This window comes from Coregonus lavaretus (genome assembly GCF_964263955.1).
Source record: "Coregonus lavaretus genome assembly, chromosome: 28".
NCBI classification, from domain to species: domain Eukaryota; kingdom Metazoa; phylum Chordata; class Actinopteri; order Salmoniformes; family Salmonidae; genus Coregonus; species Coregonus lavaretus.
This window is the reverse complement of record NC_140015.1, coordinates 40,275,372-40,296,155: the sequence shown is the minus strand read 5'-3', so window position 1 is coordinate 40,296,155 and position 20,784 is coordinate 40,275,372. Positions and strand designations below refer to the sequence as shown.

The window sequence follows — 20,784 nt, the reverse complement described above, 5'->3', positions numbered from 1 at the left end:
ACCTGCAAAATCGGCAGTGTATCAAATACTTGTTCTCCCCACTGTATCAACGAATTGGCGAGGGCACTAGAACAGTCTGCAGCACCCGGCCTCACCCTACTAGAATCTGAAGTCAAATGTCTACTGTTTGGTGATGATCTGGTTATTCTGTCCCCAACCAAGGAGGGCCTACAGCAGCACCTAGATCTTCTGCACAGATTCTGTCAGACTTGGGCCCTGACAGTAAATCTCAGTAAGACAAAAATAATGGTGTTCCAAAAAAGGTCCAGTTGCCAGGACCACAAATACAATCTAGACACCGTTGCCCTAGAGCACACAAAAAACTATACATACCTCAGCCTAAACATCAGCGCCACAGGTAACTTCCACAAAGCTGTGAACGATCTGAGAGACAAGGCAAGAAGGGCCTTCTATGCCACCAAAAGGAACATAAATTCAACATACCAATTAGGATCTGGTTAAAAATACTTGAATCAGTTATAGAACCCATTGCCCTTAATGGTTGTGAGGTCTGGGGTCCTCTCACCAACCAATAATTCACAAAATGGGACAAACGCCGAATTGAGACTCTGCATGCAGAATTCTGCAAAAATATCCTCAGTGTACAATGTAAAACACCAAATAATGCATGCAGAGCAGAATTAGGCCCATACCCGCTAATTATCAAAATCCAGAAAAGAGCCGTTAAATTCTACAACCACCTAAAAGGAAGCGATTCCCAAACCTTCCATAACAAAGCCATTACCTACAGAGAGATGAACCTGGAGAAGAGTCCCTTAAGCAAGCTGGTCCTGGGGCTCTGTTCACAAACAGAAACAGACCCCACAGAGCCCCAGGACAGCATCACAATTAGACCCAACCAAATCATGAGAAAACAAAAAGATAATTACTTGACACATTGGAAAGAATTTACAAAAAAACTGAGCAAACTATTTGAAATGTCTTTATTATTTTGGAACTTTTGTGAGTGTAATGTTTACTGTTAATTTTTTATTGTTTATTTCACTTTTGTTTATTATCTACTTCACTTGCTTTGGCAATGTAAACATATGTTTCCCATTCCAATAAAGCCCTTGAATTGAATTGAATTGAATTGAGAGAGAGAGAGAGAGAGAGAGAGAGATAGTTCACTTACCTTGTATTCGTTGTGGCCTTATATTTCTGCAGGAGGTCAAACGAGATAATCAAAATCAATCAATCAATACGTACCAGTCAATCAATCAAACCCACAGATCATGTGAACTTGGAGAGAGCAGTCTTGACTCCTGACCTGAAGGAATGAGATGTCATCTCGTCCCGGCTCCCGCTCCAGGGTTTGGATCCCATCAGTGAGTCCGAGTGTTTCTGTCCATCTCCTCTATCTTCTCTCGAATCCCCGTCATCTTCTGCTCAACCTCGTCCTTCAGGGCAGCGATCCTGACTGCATCCTCCTCGCTCAGGAACTGATGCAGCTTCTCAAACTCACCCATTATCTGCTGTGCAGTGTTCTGGGCCTGGCTCTGGAGACAGGGAGGAAACTGTTACCGACTTAAATGCCATAATAAAGCTACATAATTAATAAGTAAGCTACATAGAAAGCACTTATCTCACCACTACCACGAGGAATACTGACCAGGGCTTGGGGTCAGGAAGGGTACCTTCTAAGTCTTGTTGTGCATTAAGACAGGTCCCCAGCTTCCTCCATAGACTATTCAGGGCAGTCGCCAGTTCCTCCTGAAAATATAAATATTTATGTCAGTGGAGAGAGAGACTGTTTAACATTAACTAGCCACACTGAAACTGACAGTACAATGAAAAGTAGAGCTGTATGTTATGGTCGAGCCAGTGAATGTCTTTATGACCTGTATGTTATGGTAGAGCCAGTGAATGTCTTTATGACCTGTATGTTATGGTAGAGCCAGTGAATGTCTTTATGACCTGTATGTTATGGTAGAGCCAGTGAATGTCTTTATGACCTGTATGTTATGGTAGAGCCAGTGAATGTCTTTATGACCTGTATGTTATGGTAGAGCCAGTGAATGTCTTTATGACCTGTATGTTATGGTAGAGCCAGTGAATGTCTTTATGACCTGTATGTTATGGTAGAGCCAGTGAATGTCTTTATGACCTGTATGTTATGGTAGAGCCAGTGAATGTCTTCATGACCTGTATGTTATGGTAGAGCCAGTGAATGTCTTTATGACCTGTATGTTATGGTAGAGCCAGTGAATGTCTTCATGACCTGTATGTTATGGTAGAGCCAGTGAATGTCTTTATGACCTGTATGTTATGGTACAGCCAGTGAATGTCTTTATGACCTGTATGTTATGGTAGAGCCAGTGAATGTCTTTATGACCTGTATGTTATGGTAGAGCCAGTGAATGTCTTCATGACCTGTATGTTATGGTAGAGCCAGTGAATGTCTTTATGACCTGTATGTTATGGTAGAGCCAGTGAATGTCTTTATGACCTGTATGTTATGGTAGAGCCAGTGAATGTCTGTATGACCTGTATGTTATGGTAGAGCCAGTGAATGTCTTTATGACCTGTATGTTATGGTAGAGCCAGTGAATGTCTTTATGACCTGTATGTTATGGTAGAGCCAGTGAATGTCTTCATGCTACTGTACCTTGTACTAGGGATGTCAAACGTTCAGTCTGCTGCACAGACCCTCTGGACACTCAAGTTTAGAGCGCCGGCTTTAAATTGTGCTTTGGAGCATTTTTAAAGTCTCTCCATTGGTGACGCAACAGGTTGACTCGCAACCCGCAGTCCCCATGGTTATATCCGCGGGCGGGCGGGTTTAGGGTCATCAAATATTGTGTTCAATTCAATAAGAGAAAAGCTGCGAAATGGAGAGTTGAATATAAAGAGGAGGGCCAGAAAAGTCATGTTTGGGAAAGATTTGGTGAAGTGGTAAAAGAGGATGATAGCAGTGCCGGCTATGTTATGTGTGATGATTGTGAGGCTCTATACACATTCCACAGTCACAGGAGGCTGCAGGTCTACAACCTCTCACATAGCCTAAATATTAACTCCTGCTGAATTAAGCATTTGTTTCAGAAAATTGATACACCAAATGTAGGCTACATTTTTATTTGGAAACGGGAGTGGAGATATGATTTCTTTCTATTTATAAAAGCTGATAGTATTTCAACCATATCAAATATGCATCCAAGCCGAAATGAAATCAGAAACATGTTGGGTCGTTTTCACAGCTTTCTATTTTATTATCAGGTAAAAACGACTGAATGTGCCCCAAAAACGTGCTATGATTAATTGATTTCGATGATAGTCAAATCGTGAAAATATGTTTGTCCTGGTTACTTGTACTCTTGTGGAAATGGGGTCGCAGTCGTGTTTTTGGTGGTCTGACAAACAACACATATAGGTTTCTTGTCCTCCAGACAGAAGAGCCTGCTCCTTGTGAAGACTACAGACGACCTCAGAGCCAGATATGGCCTTCCTTCTCTCTAGTAGGAAGGTCTCGCTCAGGTTCTTGAGAGCCAGGTTACAGAAGGGTTCACCCGCTATTGAAGACCTTTTGCTGCCAACGGGACACTCCCGACCTTGCCTATGACTCCAGCTTTCTTCCACACAGGCTTTGCAGAAACTGTGGCTACACACCAGGACAACAGGATCTTTGAAGATGTCGAAGCAAACTGGACAGGTGAGGTCGTCTTCGGGGACAGATCTCTGGACGCCGTTTTTAGTAAACTAGTGTGCTGACTCGTCTGTCCTCTGTAGCTACGGCAACTATGGACTTAGTTACTTCCTTTCTTATATATTCTTTAACAATCTGGTTATTCCCCAAACTGTAATGTGAAGTTGCTGTTTGCCTTCCTTGTTTTGGATTGTTTCAAACGTTGCGACTTCCCGGTCTGTTTAAAAAACAAACGCTCTGACTAGAAGCCGTAGCCGGATGTTGAAGAATTTAAAAACGTTAGAGTTTAATGGCTGTGATAGGAGAAAATTGAGGATGGATCAACAACATTGTAGTTACTCCACAATACTAAGCTAAATGACAGAGTGAAAAGAAGGAAGCCTGTACAGAATACAAATATTCCAAAACATCCTGTTTGCAATAAGGCATTAAAGTAAAACTGCAAAGAAATAGATGACAGATCTCATTCCTTCAGGTCACGAGTCAAGACTGCTGACTGACTGCTCAAGACTGCTGACTCTTCACATGATTTGGGGGATTTATTGATTGATTAATTAATTTGATTCCCTCTTGACCTCCGGCAGAAGTATAAGACCATGACTGCGTTCTTATGACTTGATAAATACATTTATTTTTCTTGGTCAATCTTCTGTTTATACCTCTCCCGTGTTCCGTGTCTTTTAATTTGGAAAATTCACAGGACATTTTGCCCTGGACTTTTATTTTGACACAATTCAAGGTGGAGGGTGGGCGTGGCTAGCTCCACAATGCTCATTGATTGGCTCTAAAGGCCTATTTTCCATGTTCTGGTCAGCTGAGGATTAGGTAAATCATGTGACTAAAGTCTGACATGTGACTAAAGTCTGACATGTGACTAAAGTCTGACATGTGACTAAAGTCTGACATGAGACGATAGTGTGACATGAGACGATAGTGTGAAGAGAAGTGTCGCTTTGTGAAGTTCTTGTGAACAAGTCGGGATGATGGGGCTGACAAAAACACGCTCTTGCAGCGTTGTGTTGCTGCTTATCGGGGCAATTGATACAGGTAAGTAGTTAGCTATGTGAAGTGATTGTGTCCGATATATCGGTGTTTCAATAACTGTTAAATTCCAATTTGAATACTAACTGCGCCGACATCCAAGCATGCTTGAAATCACGACGGTGACTCCAGAGTTTAGTCCGCTAAGTACGGTGACTCAGACTCCAGCAATCAAATTGGTCAAATCCACACATTTGCTTTGCTTGTTCGGGTTTCATGTCTGCGAATCTTGCTTCCTGATAAATGTGAAAGCAAAAGTTGGCTAACTACAATGTTGACGTTTTCCTGCGATCAGAAACCCCCCATAGCGCTATTCCACAACATCTGCTGCAAGCAGTCAGGGGTGGGGGATTTTGTCATTGGACTGCATTTAAGACCAATCGCAGAATTTTTAATAACGCCGTTTCAATGTCTCCAAATCTCAACTCTTGTATGCAGCGTTCTCGAATCCCTTACAATCTAAAGAATCCTGGGGCTATGTTGACGTGCGCGAGGGGGCACATATGTTCTGGTGGCTCTACAACGCTGACAGCCCGTCCGCCAGCTACTCCCAGCTGCCTCTGGTGATGTGGCTGCAGGTGAGGAACCTTACACTACTCTCTTACCTATCTACAAGTGGGTAACCTTACACCACAGGAGGTTGGTGGCACCTTAATTGGGGAGGGCAGGCTAATGATGACGATAACTCCATAACTCCTTTCTGGCCATTATTATGAGCCGTCCTCCCGTCAGCAGCCTCCTGTGCCAAACACTATAACACTGTCTTACCTAATCTAGGATGGATAGATAGATAGATAGATAGATAGATGGATGGATGCTGATGTATCTTGACTCTTACAGGGGGAGGAAGGGATGGATAGATGATGCATCTCTAATAATGGTATGTGTCTCTCCATTCCAGGGCGGCCCGGGAGGATCAGGCTGTGGCTTTGGGAACTTTGAAGAGATCGGACCCCTGGATAGAGACCTTGGGCCTAGGAAAACCTCCTGGGTAAACCTCACACACACACACACGGCTCATCAATGAAAACTGGATGTCAGTGTTTAAGGTGTGTGTGTTTGTTTTGCCCCTGCAGGTCCAGTACTCGAGTGTATTGTTTGTTGATAACCCGGTAGGAACAGGCTTCAGCTACACGGACACAGACAAGGCCTTCGCTACTGACGTGGCTACTGTCGCCTCCGACATGCTGGTGCTGCTCAAACACTTCTTCGACAAGAAGGAAGAGTTCCAGGTGGGTTCAGCTTCACACAGGTTGGATCACCAGAAGTGAGTTCAGAATGGTGTTCAACTTTTAATTCAGTGGAAACGATAGTGTACTGAACGACCAGTTGAAGAACGGTGTGATTTATGGTGGCACAGAGGGAGATTGTGAATGGCAGGGGTTAAAGTTCTCGTCACTGCAACGGATTTCCTTCATATGGATGATGCGGGAGGTTTTGAGTAAAAACAAAATATAATAAAACAAATTGGGGATGGGGGGGGATTAATTTCCAGGCAGACTACCAACTTTTATTTCCTCACGTGTTTTGCGCTGTGGTTGCCAGGCGAGCTCGCTCATTCCACCCACACTGCCACTCAGCCAGGCAGGTACAGAACTGACTGGTTAGGTGCTGCCAAACGTGACATCAATAGCTAAAATGCCAGGCAAATGTAGATTAAATTGTTTGTGCGTATTGAACAACTTTTATTTCAGCTCATGAAACATGGGACCAACACTTTACATGTTGCGTTTTATATTTTTGTTCAGTATAGTTGACCCACCTTTTTTTTCACCACTACATCACTGGACCCAACCAACACAAACTGTGTAAGGAGCCAAAAATGTGTCAGACTTTGACATTGTGAGCATGAGAGAATTGGCCCTGAAGAGACCCATGAAGGGGGAAAGACTCTGCGCTGACGCCACTTTTTTACATGTGACTTCTTCTCTGCAACAACCTCCAGAGCTTTTTTTGCCAATCGCCTCATTCACAGGTCGCCCGCGATATTCCGCTTTATCAAGCGTCAGCCTTGCTCCTGCCATTCTGATGGCCGTTCACATACCGTTTTCCTCACACAGCCAACCCCTCTTTCACCCGACTGGCACACTAAAGCTGCCAGTCAGAAGCAAGATGCTTTTTCGTAGTAACACAGTCATTAAGCTGGAATTGTGTAGTAATGCAAATAGGAAATGTTATTCACCAGTAGGCATGTCCCAAAACTCTGCTCATCACTACTGAAATGACTAAATCATCAGTACTGACTCACCACTCATGTATTTAGTAAATAATTAGTGAAACAACGTATTATTGAGTAGAACTTGTCAGGTAGTGATGAATACTAAGTTATTTTTTCCATTAGGTTGTGGAGATATATATACTGCCATCTGGTGTCAACTAGAAACAGGTGCACTATTACAAATTGATGGTCCTTGAAAATAGATATTAGTGCTTGAAAATGTACTTGGAAAAGGTCCTTGAATTTGAATTGCCACTGTCTGTACGAACCCTGTCAAACCAACTTTGCCTCACATTGGCCAAATAATTTGTCTAACTCTTTCCACCAGCGAACACGCACGACACCCGCATCAAACCACACCCTGAAACCAATTCGCGTTTGAATTCAGTCATGGCTGCTAGCATTTCTTAAAGAACCGAATTTTAAAACGAGGCTGAATCAGGAAGTGCAGTCGCCCTTTAAATTATAGTCATGCGAAAAACATTTTTTTTCTCTTGCTTTAACCGCTGTGTATGCTGCACAAGTTTTGTGATTTCAAATGGTCACACCCATATTGATCAGGCCACACCCACCAAACGGGAGAAAACGTACCTCAAAGGCTGTTGAAGAGCAGTGCGCTCCGTTTTGGGTAAACTTGTCATTCGGTACAAACCATCACACAAATGTTTAACCAAACTGAACGCACCCCAGGAGTCTCCTTTAGGGAGGGAGGGAGGGAAGGAAGGAAGGATGTATTTAAAAGTATTGGAACACGGCACCTATGGCTCAAACTTCTCAATGCATTTAAACATTTTTTTAATTTTGTCTTCTCTAGAGTGTGCCCTTCTACATATTCTCTGAGTCCTATGGAGGGAAGATGGCTGCTGTGATCTCACTGGAACTCACTAAGGTAGGCACAAATTACGTCCCCAATGGCATCCTGTTCTCACTATATAGTGTATACGGGCCCTGGTCAAAAGTAGTGCACTGTCATGGGAATAGGGTACAAACCTACTGTCCTGTCTCTGCTGTGGGAAACCTTTTCCAGTTCTAGTACTTTGGTATGTAAGTGAATAGGAACCATGCATGGAAAAACTGGTAGATCAATGGTGTCTGACTCGGTAATGGAACAGGGTTTTCAAAACGAAAGACTTAAGGTTCACTGTCGTGTGTTGAGCAATGCATGACGTAGACAGGAACTAATGACTCGTGCTAAGTTGGGGCCTACTTCCTCAAATCTCTACCCACACTGGTCAGCACTGGTCACCATGGGTTCCTGTGTCTTTTTGGCTGTTTCTGTCTCTCTCAATTCAATATACTTTATTGACATTTGAAGTGTTATGACTTTTGGCTTGGGATATTCAAGATTTTACTGATTTTATTTACTGTAATAATTAATTGATCTGATTTTTATTAATTTGTTATCCTATCCAAATTAATCTGATACCATTTAAGGGTTGGATTGGAGATCCTTGAATTAATTATATCAGTAGTTATCATTAGCTGGGTAATATGAACCAGTCGGCAATCGTACTGCGACGCTCCAGCAGATGCTGTGGAAGGGGTGCTAGTGTTGGCCTCTGTCACCACGACCTCACCGTGCTCTTGGTAATAATGCCATAACGACTATGTGCAGATGATACAGACATAACAGTATGAATTAGCACAAGGTGATGAATACAGAGCCTAAGCATGCACGTGCTCCCATAAAAGAAATATCGGCAGCCATCCCATAATGCAATACTGTGTGCAGATAAAAAGCAAAGATCTCAGCTAACACCTGAATGTGCGAGCATTCACCACAGCATTAAGTTGCAGCATGAAACACATGAAGAACTAGTATGTAAGACATGAAGATAACAGATGCAGCAGAGATGAATTACAGAGCTAAAACATGACTAGGATGAAGTAATCACTACAATACATTTACATTACATTTTAGTCATTTAGCAGACGCACTTATCCAGAGCGACTTACAGGAGCAATTAGGGTTAAGTGCCTTGCTCAAGGGCACATCGACAGATGTTTCACCTAGTCGGCTCGGGGATTAGAACCAGCTACCTTTCGGTTACTGGCACAACGCTCTTAACCACTAAGCTACCCGCCGCCCCAATACGTACCATACAATAGCATATGTTAAGAGATATATATATATATATATTAGTCACTATGCTGTCACTAGAATAACACTACAAGACGTAAGATGGGTAGTCCCTCCCAGTCGGTCTATGTCAAATGAATGATGCGTGATAGAAACGTGGGCTCATTCGTTCAACGGGCGTGGCCTCGCCTCGAAGGAACTTGATCTGACGTCTGTTAGCTGGTCCTGTAATCTATAGGGATACTCAGAGGGCGGGCTCTAGTAGCTCTGACAGCGTGGCACGGAAACGCCCCGTTGATTCTGAGAACCCCGAAAAATTAAAGTTAATATGAGGATAAAACCTGAGATTTCCTCGTAAGTGTCCACAACATATTTTTCTTGTACAGACGTTTCATCATCTCTGACATGAAATACATAGCCTGTAGTGCGTACATTCATGTTACAGCAAAATGCCCGTTATGCTTCTTTTATGACCATAGGAGGATCAGAAGAGAAATATCACATTGCTTCAAGTTATATCAACATGTCTTTCAGTTTAATACAGTGTTTAAGAAAACGTGTTTCATTTTGCGCTATTGGCGACATTTTCTCTTTGTTACGAAAAATGGGAAGAAAAAGTCCCCGACTTTCTCTCTATCAATACACATCTCTTGGCTCTCAAGCCTGGCTGGTCGTTTCCCCAGTAACCAGATCACAAGGCGTCCTGCTGACTGACTGTCCTCTGACCTCCTCAGGCCATTCAGAGTCGTAAAGGTAGAGCTGTTTCCTTTGTCTTGTGATAGCCTTGAAAGGGGCGCCGTCAAATACAAAACTGTAAGTCTTGGCCTCACCACCACTTCATGGGCTCTCGTCACCACAAAAGTAAAACCCTTCCATTGTCAAAGTAGACGCATTACAACGATGGTCAAATATAATTATGTTATTAGTGGTAATAATATTAACAGCAATTACAATAAATAATAATAATGGGATAAAATTAGTGCTGGTACCAGTTGTAATATGACTTCTAGTAATGGCATGTTAATGACTAGTAATGACATGGCGCTCTGCTATTCTAACATATCTGTCTCTCTATAGGCTGTAGAAAAAGGAACCGTGAAATGTAACTTTGCTGGAGTGGCTCTGGGGGACTCTTGGATCTCTCCACTGGGTCAGTATTTACCTCGGAGCACAGAACATCAGAACACCCACTTAGAAGAACAGAACATCCAGTTAGAACATAAACTCATAAAACATTCAGTACACGGCTCTTTAAAAGTCAGAACACTCTTTACAACACTTTTTATTGGACCAAAAGTCTACTCTAACCCCTCTCTAACCCTTAAACACTTCAGGTTCACTGAAGACTGGTACTGTATCCCAAATTGCATCCTATTCCCTATATAGTGCACTACTTACGACAAGATCCCTATGGGGCCCTGGTCAACAGTAGTGTTCTAAAGGGAATAGGGTGCCATTTGGTACACAGCTGTTGTTCCCTGTGTGGTCACATGACTGACTGAACAAACAGGTTTACCTACCGCTGCAGTTTTCTCCTCTTGTAAAACCTTGCATCCACAGTTTCATGCATGAGGGGGGTTGTTGTACTGTTCTAACACCCCCCCTCATGCAGAGTCACCAGGGGTGTGTTCATAAGTGCACACCGTAGCAAACTGTTTTGTAACGTAAACAAGCATTTCTTTATTGGAGAAGTTCAGGTATGTCCCTCTCGGTTTCAGCCCGTTTGCTTCTGCTTGGTTCCACCCCTGGCTAGCTAACCAGTGTGTTCCCTACTGACTGTATAATCCTGGGTAGTTTCCAGTATTGTATTGCACACTGTATTGGACAAGTCCAGGTAGTCCCTCCCTTTTTCATTGGGGTTTTGTCCCATTCGGTGCCTAATGAACCGCAAACGTTCTTCTCCTCTGTTTCTCTGCAGACTCTGTTATGACCTGGGGACCTTATCTTTACACCACGGTGAGTCTCACACACACAGCCTAGTAAAATGTGTTTTCTATGTTTTTAAGTTTTTTTATTTTACAGACACATTTGCTTTGTTTTGGAAGATGTGATGGATTTTGCATTCTATGCGGTTCTTTCTGCAGACTGGGTGGTTTTAAAGTCTGGAGAATACAAAATGGAGCTGGTTTTGTAGTCCCCTGTAGCTCAGTTGGTAGAACATGGCGCTTGCAGCGCCAGGGTTGTGGGTTGGTTTCCCACGGGGGGGCCAGTATGAAAAATGTATGCACTCACTAACTGTAAGTCGCTCTGGATAAGAGCGTCTGCTAAATGACTAAAATGTAAAAATGTTTTGGTACCTAGGCATGCTGGGGATTGTAGTTTTACATTGACATTTTAGTCATTTAGCAGATGCTCTTATCAAATCAAATTTTATTTGTCACATACACGTGTTTAGCAGATGTTATTGCGGGTGTAGCGAAATGCTTGTGCTTCTAGGTCCGACAGTGTAGTAATATCTAACAATTTCACAGCATATACCCAATACACACAAAACTAGTAAGGAATGGGATTTAAGAATATATACATTTATGGACAAGCAATGACAGAGTGGCATGGACTAAGATACAGTAGAATATTATAGAATACAGTATATACATATGAGATGAGTAGTGCAAGATATGTAAACATTATTAAAGTGACTAGTGTTCCATTTCTTTAAGTGGTCAGTGATTTCAATAGGCAGCAGCAGCCTCTAATGTGCTAGTGATGGCTATTTAACAGTCTAATGGCCTTGAGATAGAAGCTGTTTTTCCATTCTCTCGGTCCCAGCTTATGTAAGTGCATACATTTTCATATTTGTTCTAACTGGTCCCCCGTGGGAATCGAACCCACAACCCTGCCGTTGCAAGTGCAACGCTCTACCAACTGAGCCACACGGGACTGTCTCCCATTGCCCTCCACTCTCCAATCCCTGTTAGATGGCTACGGCCTGGGGGGAAGTGAACAATGATGCATTTTGGGTAGTGTAGTTCTCTGACTGTGTCCCCATTGCCTCCACTCTGCAGTCCCTGGGCGCGCTTGAGTGGTAAGGCTAAAGCAATTGACTGTAGACAAGTCTGGGGAGGTGCATCTGCGACAGCCGAAAGTCGGACAGTAATGTGGTTTTCCAATCGCAAGGCTCAGATCAACATGGCAATGTTGCCATTGTTCATACAAGTTTATTTTTTTATGTTAAAATCAACAACCCCCATATCACACCCTCACAAACTGAAATCATGTGTGTAGATTGTACAATCAGTTATTGAGAGCCTCAAATATCACATTAATTTGTATACCCACTGAATACATGAATCGCGTTAAAGTTGGTTCCTGTTTCCGTCATGTCTTTGGTCACGTTCGCGTAGGTCAAACAAAAACACCCTAATGATTGGTTGACAATAGAGCCTTCCACAATGCAGGCGATGGCTGCAGGATGAAATTGGTGAAAACTTGCCTTCAAAACTTCATGACCTTTTGATCACATGATTTTGTTGTAAAGTTCATGCAGTCGACATGTAGGCGTAAGTCGATTTTTCTTAATCCCCATAATGCAACACACACACACTTTGAAAGGCAGTGATCAACGATGGTCACTGACTTGACAAAAGTGATCCGCTTGAACGCGCCCCCCTGCTAGATGACTTAAGGCCTGGGGGAGGTGAACAGTGATGCATGTTGGGTAATGTAGTTGTTCTCTGACCGTCTCCCCATTGTCCTCCATTCTTCAGTCCCTGCTAGATGACTACGGCCTGGGGGAGGTGAACAGTGCAGCGGAGGCGGTGAAGCAGGCGGTGGATCAGGGGCAGTACCTGAAGGCCACAGAGCTCTGGTCTGTCACTGAGAGTGTTGTGGAACAGGTCAGTGGTGTGTGTTGGTGTGAATCACTGAGTGTCATGGAACAGGTCAGTGGTGTGTGTTTGTGTGAATCACTGAGGGTGTCGTGGAACAGGTCAGTGGTGTGTGTTGGTGTGAATCAGGTCAGTGGTGTGTGTTGGTGTGAATCACTGAGTGTCATGGAACAGGTCAGTGGTGTGTGTTGGTGTGAATCACTGAGGGTGGTGTGTGTTTGTGTGAATGCCATGGTCATCAGAGCATCCTTTCAGCTCCTGTCTGATTTCAGAACACAAATGGAGTCAACTTCTACAACATCCTCACCCAGGAACCTGATGACAAGATGACCTCCGTGGCTGGAGAAGGATACCTCTGTAAGATGCCTTTTCAGATCAGTCTTAAACAAGAAAAAAATGGGGTGAAATGTCTTTCTAGTTATAATTAGGTTAAGGTTTATTTGAACATCCTGGTACATATATGCAGAAACATACATAAAATGTGATGTCATACAATATTTAAAACACTGGTAAAAAGTTTTGTTACAAATATATACTGTCTGTGGGAAAATGCTCCTTACTAGCCTGAAAAATACATTCCTGAGATTACACCATCACTTCCTGTTTGTTGGTGTACTTTCCGTGGTCCCTCCCACAGCCCTGCTGATGCGCCGTCACATTCGCCCCCTCCACCGCCAATCACTGAGCCAGTTGATGAACGGGCCAATCAGGAAGAAGCTGGGAATCATCCCTCAGAACGTCACCTGGGGAGGTAAGACACTGCTACTGGGTCAAAAATGGATTCATTTAAAAAGTGCTTCTTTTTTTAAAAGCTGTAATATGTCACTTTTTGGGCAACCCGACCAAATTCACATAGAAATGTGAGTTATAAATCTGTCATTCTCATTGAAAGCAAGTCTAAGAACCGGTAGATCTGTTCTATGTGTGTCATCTCTATGCTTTCCGTTTCTGAAATTTCATTTTTGTGTCTTACCTTCGGTTTTGTACACCAGCTTCAAACAGCTGAAAATACATTATTTTTGCTTAGATAAAATCTATTTCACAGTGGTTTAGATCGTACAAATGGCGGAGCGGTTTCTGCATATTGCACCTTTTAAAAATAAATGTGCCCTCCACACTCTCACACCTTTTCTCTCCTCTCTGACCTCACACTCATCTATCTCTCTCTTTTAATCTCCCTCTCCACTTCTCAATCTCTCACCCTTCTCTCTCACTTTCTCCCTCTTACCCCCGTCTCTCTCCCCCCTCTAGGTCAGGCTGATGCAGTGTTCAGCAGCATGTCAGGTGACTTCATGAAACCAGTGGTGGACGTGGTGGATCAGCTGTTGGATGCTGGGGTCAACGTCACCGTCTACAACGGACAGCTAGACCTCATAGTGGACACCATGGGTCAGTGATTCCCCTAGCTACAGTTGTTTACAGGCTGGCCACAGAATCAGCTTTCAACACTTACATCTTGTAGTGAAATCAGTTGAAGCCAAAACAGTGTAGACTGGGGAGGGTGATTGGGGGGGGGGGGGGGTCTGGACAGGGGTGAGTGGGGTGGGGGGGGGGGGTCTGGACAGGGGTGATGTGGGGTGGGGGGTCTGGACAGGGCTGATGTGGGGTGGGGGGGTCTGGACAGGGCTGATGTGGTGGGGGGGGGTCTGGACAGGGCTGATGTGGTGGGGGGGGTCTGGACAGGGGTGACGTGGTGGGGGGGGTCTGGACAGGGCTGATGTGGGTGGGGGGGGTCTGGACAGGGCTGATGTGGGGTGGGGGGGGTCTGGACAGGGCTGATGTGGGGTGGGGGAGTCTGGACAGGGCTGATGTGGGGTGGGGGGGGTCTGGACAGGGGTGATGTGGGGTGGTGGGGTCTGGACAGGGCTGATGTGGGGGGGGGTCTGGACAGGGCTGATGTGGGGTGGGGGGGGGTCTGGACAGGGGTGGTGGGGGGGGTCTGGACAGGGGTGGTGGGGGGGGTCTGGACAGGGGTGATGTGGGGTGGGTGGGGGGGTCTGGACAGGGGTGACGTGGTGGGGGGGGTCTACACGAATTAGATTAGCACTCATGGTCTTCTAAATGAAACTGTTTTTTGACAGTATGGAGCTCGATATACCAAGGAGGAGTTTAGAACAGAGGAACTCCCTCAAACTGTTATTCCACAGGCTGGGTTCCACAGGCTGGGTTCCACAGGCTGGGTTCCACACTATGCATCTGTTGCAAAATCCCTTTTTTTTTTTTTTTTTTTTTACTGGCTGTCCATTGGTCTCAAAAAAACAATGATTGATAGGCAGCTTAAACGTCTTCAGTTCAACCATTATTGGGTTAAAATACACATACATTTGTGAACAGCCATCCACATCAACCACAATCAGTATGGCGCAAATAGCTAAATGACAGAGCAGCAGTGTGATTGACATCAATGCGCTATGTAGATATCATTAATAAGTGATATCTGTAGGCTACACCACTGCTGTCATCCTTACCTCCAAGTGTTTATCCAAGTTGGCTGTATTTTTTAAATTATTTGTTTTATTTAACCAGGTAGGCCAGTTGAGAACAAGTTCTCATTTACAACTGTGACCTGGCCAAGATAAAGCAAAGCAGTGCGATAAAAACAACAACACAGAGTTACATATGGGGTAAAACAAAACATAAAGTCAAAAATACAACAGAAAATATATATACAGTGTGTGCAAATGTAGCAAGTTATGGAGGTAAGGCAATAAATAGGCCATAGTGCAAAATAATTACAATTAGTATTAACACTGGAATGATAGATGTGCAAGAGATTATGTGCAAATGAGCAAAATAAATAACAATATAGGGATGAGGTAGTTGGGTGGGCTAATTTCAGAATGGCTGTGTACAGGTGCAGTGATCGGTAAGCTGCTCTGACAACTGATGCTTAAAGTTAGTGAGGGAGATAAGAGTCTCCAGCTTCAGAGATTTTTGCAGTTTATTCCAGTCATTGGCAGCAGAGAACTGGAAGGAATGATAATATGATCTTTGGATGCCGACAGCAGTCGCACCATTGGAAGACATAGCTTGGACTGTAGCCTACAAAAGCCTATTCCTGCTCTTTTCTCGAGATCCATCAAACACATTTGGTGTGTCATCATAGTGGTCTCTGATTGGTGGTCATCATTTGGTGTGTCATCATAGTGGTCTCTGATTGGTGGTCATCATTTGGTGTGTCATCATAGTGGTCTCTGACTGGTGGTCATCATAGAGGTCTCTGATTGGTGGTCATCATTTGGTGTGTCATCATAGAGGTCTCTGATTGGTGGTCATCATTTGGTGTGTCATCATAGAGGTCTCTGATTGGTGGTCATCATAGTGGTCTCTGATTGGTGGTCATCATAGAGGTCTCTGATTGGTGGTCATCATTTGGTGTGTCATCATAGAGGTCTCTGATTGGTGGTCATCATTTGGTGTGTCATCATAGAGGTCTCTGATTGGTGGTCATCATTTGGTGTGTCATCATAGAGGTCTCTGATTGGTGGTCATCATAGTGGTCTCTGATTGGTGGTCATCATAGAGGTCTCTGATTGGTGGTCATCATTTGGTGTGTCATCATAGAGGTCTCTGATTGGTGGTCAGACTCACTCAGGTGGAACAAACTTAAACTTGTGCCTTTTTTCAATGTTGAGAAAACAGAAAGGTGTCAAACATCCTTTCTGAAAGTCCTCCAATAAGATCTAGTGTTTCTATCTGTAATCTGATTACAATATTTTAGCTCGGAACGGATTAGTTAGTTTTTTTCAAAGTCCGTTATATTTCATCCGTTACTCCCCAACCCTGGCTATAGTGCAGTCAACCATTTACCAATATTACCATTCATATATTGACTATTGGTCCCTGATAGACATTCATACATGAGGATTGTTGATTGGATACAGATTACCAATTGATTACTCATCACTGATTGTCCAATCACAGGTCAGGAGCAATGGGTGAAGCAGCTGAAGTGGGTGGGGCTCCAGAGCTTCAGCCAAATGAGATGGACGGCCATGGATGACCCCGCCTTCCCGGGTGTAACCGGTGCCTTCTACAAGACATACAAGAACTTCTCCTTCTACTGGATCCTCAAGGCTGGACACATGGTGAGGAAACACAAACTTGTGTCCCAATAATGGTTTTCTTTTTATTACATTTTTAACATAGATTTATTAGCTTTTCAAACGGGACAATCATCAGAGTTGGTACAGTAATACTAAACTCTCCTTTCTCCCAAAGTGGGACATGGTTTACTTCCCTTCATGGATTTGAAACAAAATGACTGCTATATGGAAACTTCCTCTATAGCCCATGCCTACATCAATCCAATGTTTTTACATTTACATTTTAGTCATTTAGCAGACGCTCTTATCCAGAGCGACTTACAGTTAGTGAGTGTATACATTTTCATACTGTCCCCCCGTGGGAAACGAACCCACAACCCTGGCGTTGCAAGCGCCATGCTCTACCAACTGAGCTACATTTGTGGAGAGTAGTGAACGAGTGCATACTTCAGAAGGGAGAGATTATTGGAACGCGACCACAGTGTTGGAGTAGGAAGACGATGCAGAAGATTGAAACCCAGTAGGCAGCCATTATGGCCCAGTAGTGTTTCATTGGGAATATCTCAATTGTATACTCTTCACGTCCACTCTCCTTCTCAAAACCCATTGGAGGAGAAGGTAAGAAGGAAGGGACCTCTGGCTTTCTCATCCAATGGGTTTTGAAGAGGAGACGAGGAGGAGTATGCAATTGAGATCCTCCCGTAGTATTATTTTTGTCTTGCACTCCCATGATGCATTGCTCTCGGTCTCTGTTATCAGATCCCCTCGGACCAGGGACCCATGGCACTGCAGATGCTGAAGATGATCACACAGCAGGACTAACAGACACCATAACACACACACACACCATAACACACACACACCATAACACACACACACCATAACACACACACACCATAACACACACACACACCATAACACACACACACACCATAACACACACACACACCATAACACACACACACACCATAACACACACACACACCATAACACACACACACACACCATAACACACACACACACCATAACACACACACACACCATAACACACACACACACCATAACATACACACACCATAACACACACACACACCATAACACACACACACACCATAACACACACACACACCATAACACACACACACACCATAACACACACACACACCATAACACACACACACCATAACACACACACACACCATAACACACACACACACCATAACATACACACACCATAACACACACACACACCATAACACACACACACACCATAACACACACACACACCATAACACACACACACCATAACACACACACACACCATAACACACACACACCATAACACACACACACCATAACACACACACACACCATAACACACACACACACCATAACACACACACACACCATAACACACACACACACCATAACATACACACACCATAACACACACACACACCATAACACACACACACACCATAACACACACACACACCATAACACACACACACCATAACACACACACACACCATAACACACACACACCATAACACACACACACACCATAACACACACACCATAACACACACACACACACCATAACACACACACACACCATAACACACACACACCATAACACACACACACACACACCATAACACACACACACACCATAACACACACACACCATAACACACACCACAACACACACCATAACACACACACACCACAACACACACACACACACACCATAACACACACACACCATAACACACACACACCATAACACACACACACCATAACACACACACTCCATAACACACACTAGAGCTGGACGATATAAGGGAAAGAAATCCAGATTGTGATCAATTTAAATTTTTGTATAAATCAAATCAAATTTTATTTGTCACATACACGTGTTTAGCAGATGTTATTGCGGGTGTAGCGAAATACTTGTGCTTCTAGATCCGACAGTGCAGTAATATCTAACAAGTAATATCTAACAATTTCACAACATATACCCAATACACACAAATCTAGTAAGGAATGGAATTTAAGAATATATACATATATGGACAAGCAATGACAGAGCAGCATGGACTATATCTTCTTTTGAAATCATGATAAATCGGCGATTCATTATTTTTTGGGGGGGAGGTGCTAAAGCCGGGTGACATGGACTAAAAGTCCTATCGTGATAAATGTAACTATTAAAAAAAAAGCAAATGGTTTAATGGTTAGTTACTTTACATTAGCTAAGCGCTAATAAGTACGTCTTCTATAAGATAAGAGCGTCTGCTGAATGACGCTCCAGACAATTTCACAGTGCCAAGAAAACTGAGATGGTAGCCTGTGATTCAAAAAGTAAGCTATTTCATCCAGGAAATGCATGATTTATATGCAACCTGTCAAAAGGATCCAGAATGATCAGATTTATTTTGGCCTCTTCAGACAATTTGTGCATCTTTGTGCATATTGGCCTCTAGGCTATATTAGTCACCACCTGAGGAAGTGGGACTCAAAACACTTAGCTAGATTAATAACTGTAGGTATGATATTGTTGCTAGGTAACCATGTAGGCTAATTGATTAATCTATCAGTAAATGTAATGTCCTTCAAAGACTTTCCAGCTCACTTGATGTGGGCCTATTGACTGCAAACGGTGCGCTCCGCGAGAAGGGTGTAATTTCGGTCCGCAGTTCGGGGCGGTCCTGCATCTGCACCCTTCTTTGTATTTCTATTGGTCCATTTTTAAGCTAGGACTCTGATACACAGGCGGGAGGCGGGGGTGAGCCAGTTCAGTAGGGGGCGGTAATGCACCATAACGTTGGATGCCAACCGCCGATAAACCCCACCTTCGCCCTCGCTTTCTCGCAGGTCTGTTAACGACGTTGAGGGCAGGTGTTCGGCAGGCGGTGTGCTAGCTAGCTAGGAGTGGATTCCGGTAGACAGAATGCGAGAGGCGGTGGTGACACTGGTTGGTAGCTAGCTAGCTAGGACACCGGTACACAGTTTCCTTCGCCCCCGAAAAACTCATCATACTTTTTATTTCCCTTTTGATCCACATTTTAATCGCATATACAGTCAGGCGAAATCCAGAATATCAAGTGTCCCACAAGCATGACGATCAAGGCTAACCTACTATATGAAGTGGTTATTTATGTGTTCATGCCACATTTAAAAAGGTAATACATTTTTACTGTTAAATTACATGTCTTTACACATAGGAGGTCCCGTGAAGTAAAAAAAGTAAGTGCCCCCCTATGGAAATCAAATGCCCGTCCAACTGACTCGTCCTGGCGCTGGCCCTGAGGGACAGGCAGAGACTTTCATAGCAGGTATCAATATAATGCATAGGCTATAGTACTGCTGACCAATTCATGGTTTTAGAACAATCCAAACGAATGTTGTAAAGCAAAATCATTGAAAATGTATGCTAAATAATTTTCGGTTTATCGTCCCAGCTCTAGCGCGCACACACACACACTGATGCCAGCTGGAATGGCTCTCCTCCGTCAGATTTAAGGCAATCAGGAAGAATAACCAAATATCACCGACTGCTCAGTCCAGCATCATATATATATATATATATATATAGTACCATTATACACCACAAAATCTGCTTCTATACTGGTGCACTATATAGGGAATAGGATGCCATTTCAGATTGTGCACTAGATAGGGAATAAGGTGCCATGTGTCTGTAGAAGTGGACTAGATAGGGAATAAGGTGCCATTTTAGTGGCCCTGTATCAGTGTTTAGCTCCACCTCTTGGCCCTTGCAGGGGTAGCTCTGGTCCAGGGTGTTTTTCGGCTACTCTCTCACTATAGGAAGACAATAGAGAGCCGAACGACACCCTGGACCAGAGCTACTACAGGGGATATGGACTGGTACTCGAGATCTGTTGATTTAACTGATACATTTTCTT

The 20,784-nt window shown here is 43.6% G+C and overlaps 1 protein-coding gene across 1 annotated transcript; it reads left to right on the top strand.

Annotated features, from left to right (window-relative positions):
* The first annotated feature begins 4,527 nt into the window (after positions 1-4,527).
* LOC311103769 (retinoid-inducible serine carboxypeptidase-like) lies at positions 4,528-19,067 on the top strand. The gene is made up of 13 exons (XM_084145418.1): positions 4,528-4,690; positions 5,123-5,262; positions 5,586-5,675; positions 5,761-5,916; positions 7,717-7,791; positions 10,060-10,132; positions 10,901-10,938; positions 12,690-12,818; positions 13,082-13,166; positions 13,447-13,560; positions 14,061-14,198; positions 16,734-16,897; positions 17,615-19,067. The coding sequence occupies exons 1-13, from the start codon at positions 4,624-4,626 to the stop codon at positions 17,675-17,677; spliced, it is 1,332 nt and encodes a 443-aa protein (XP_084001544.1). The 5' UTR covers positions 4,528-4,623; the 3' UTR covers positions 17,678-19,067.
* Positions 19,068-20,784: the final 1,717 nt, after the last annotated feature.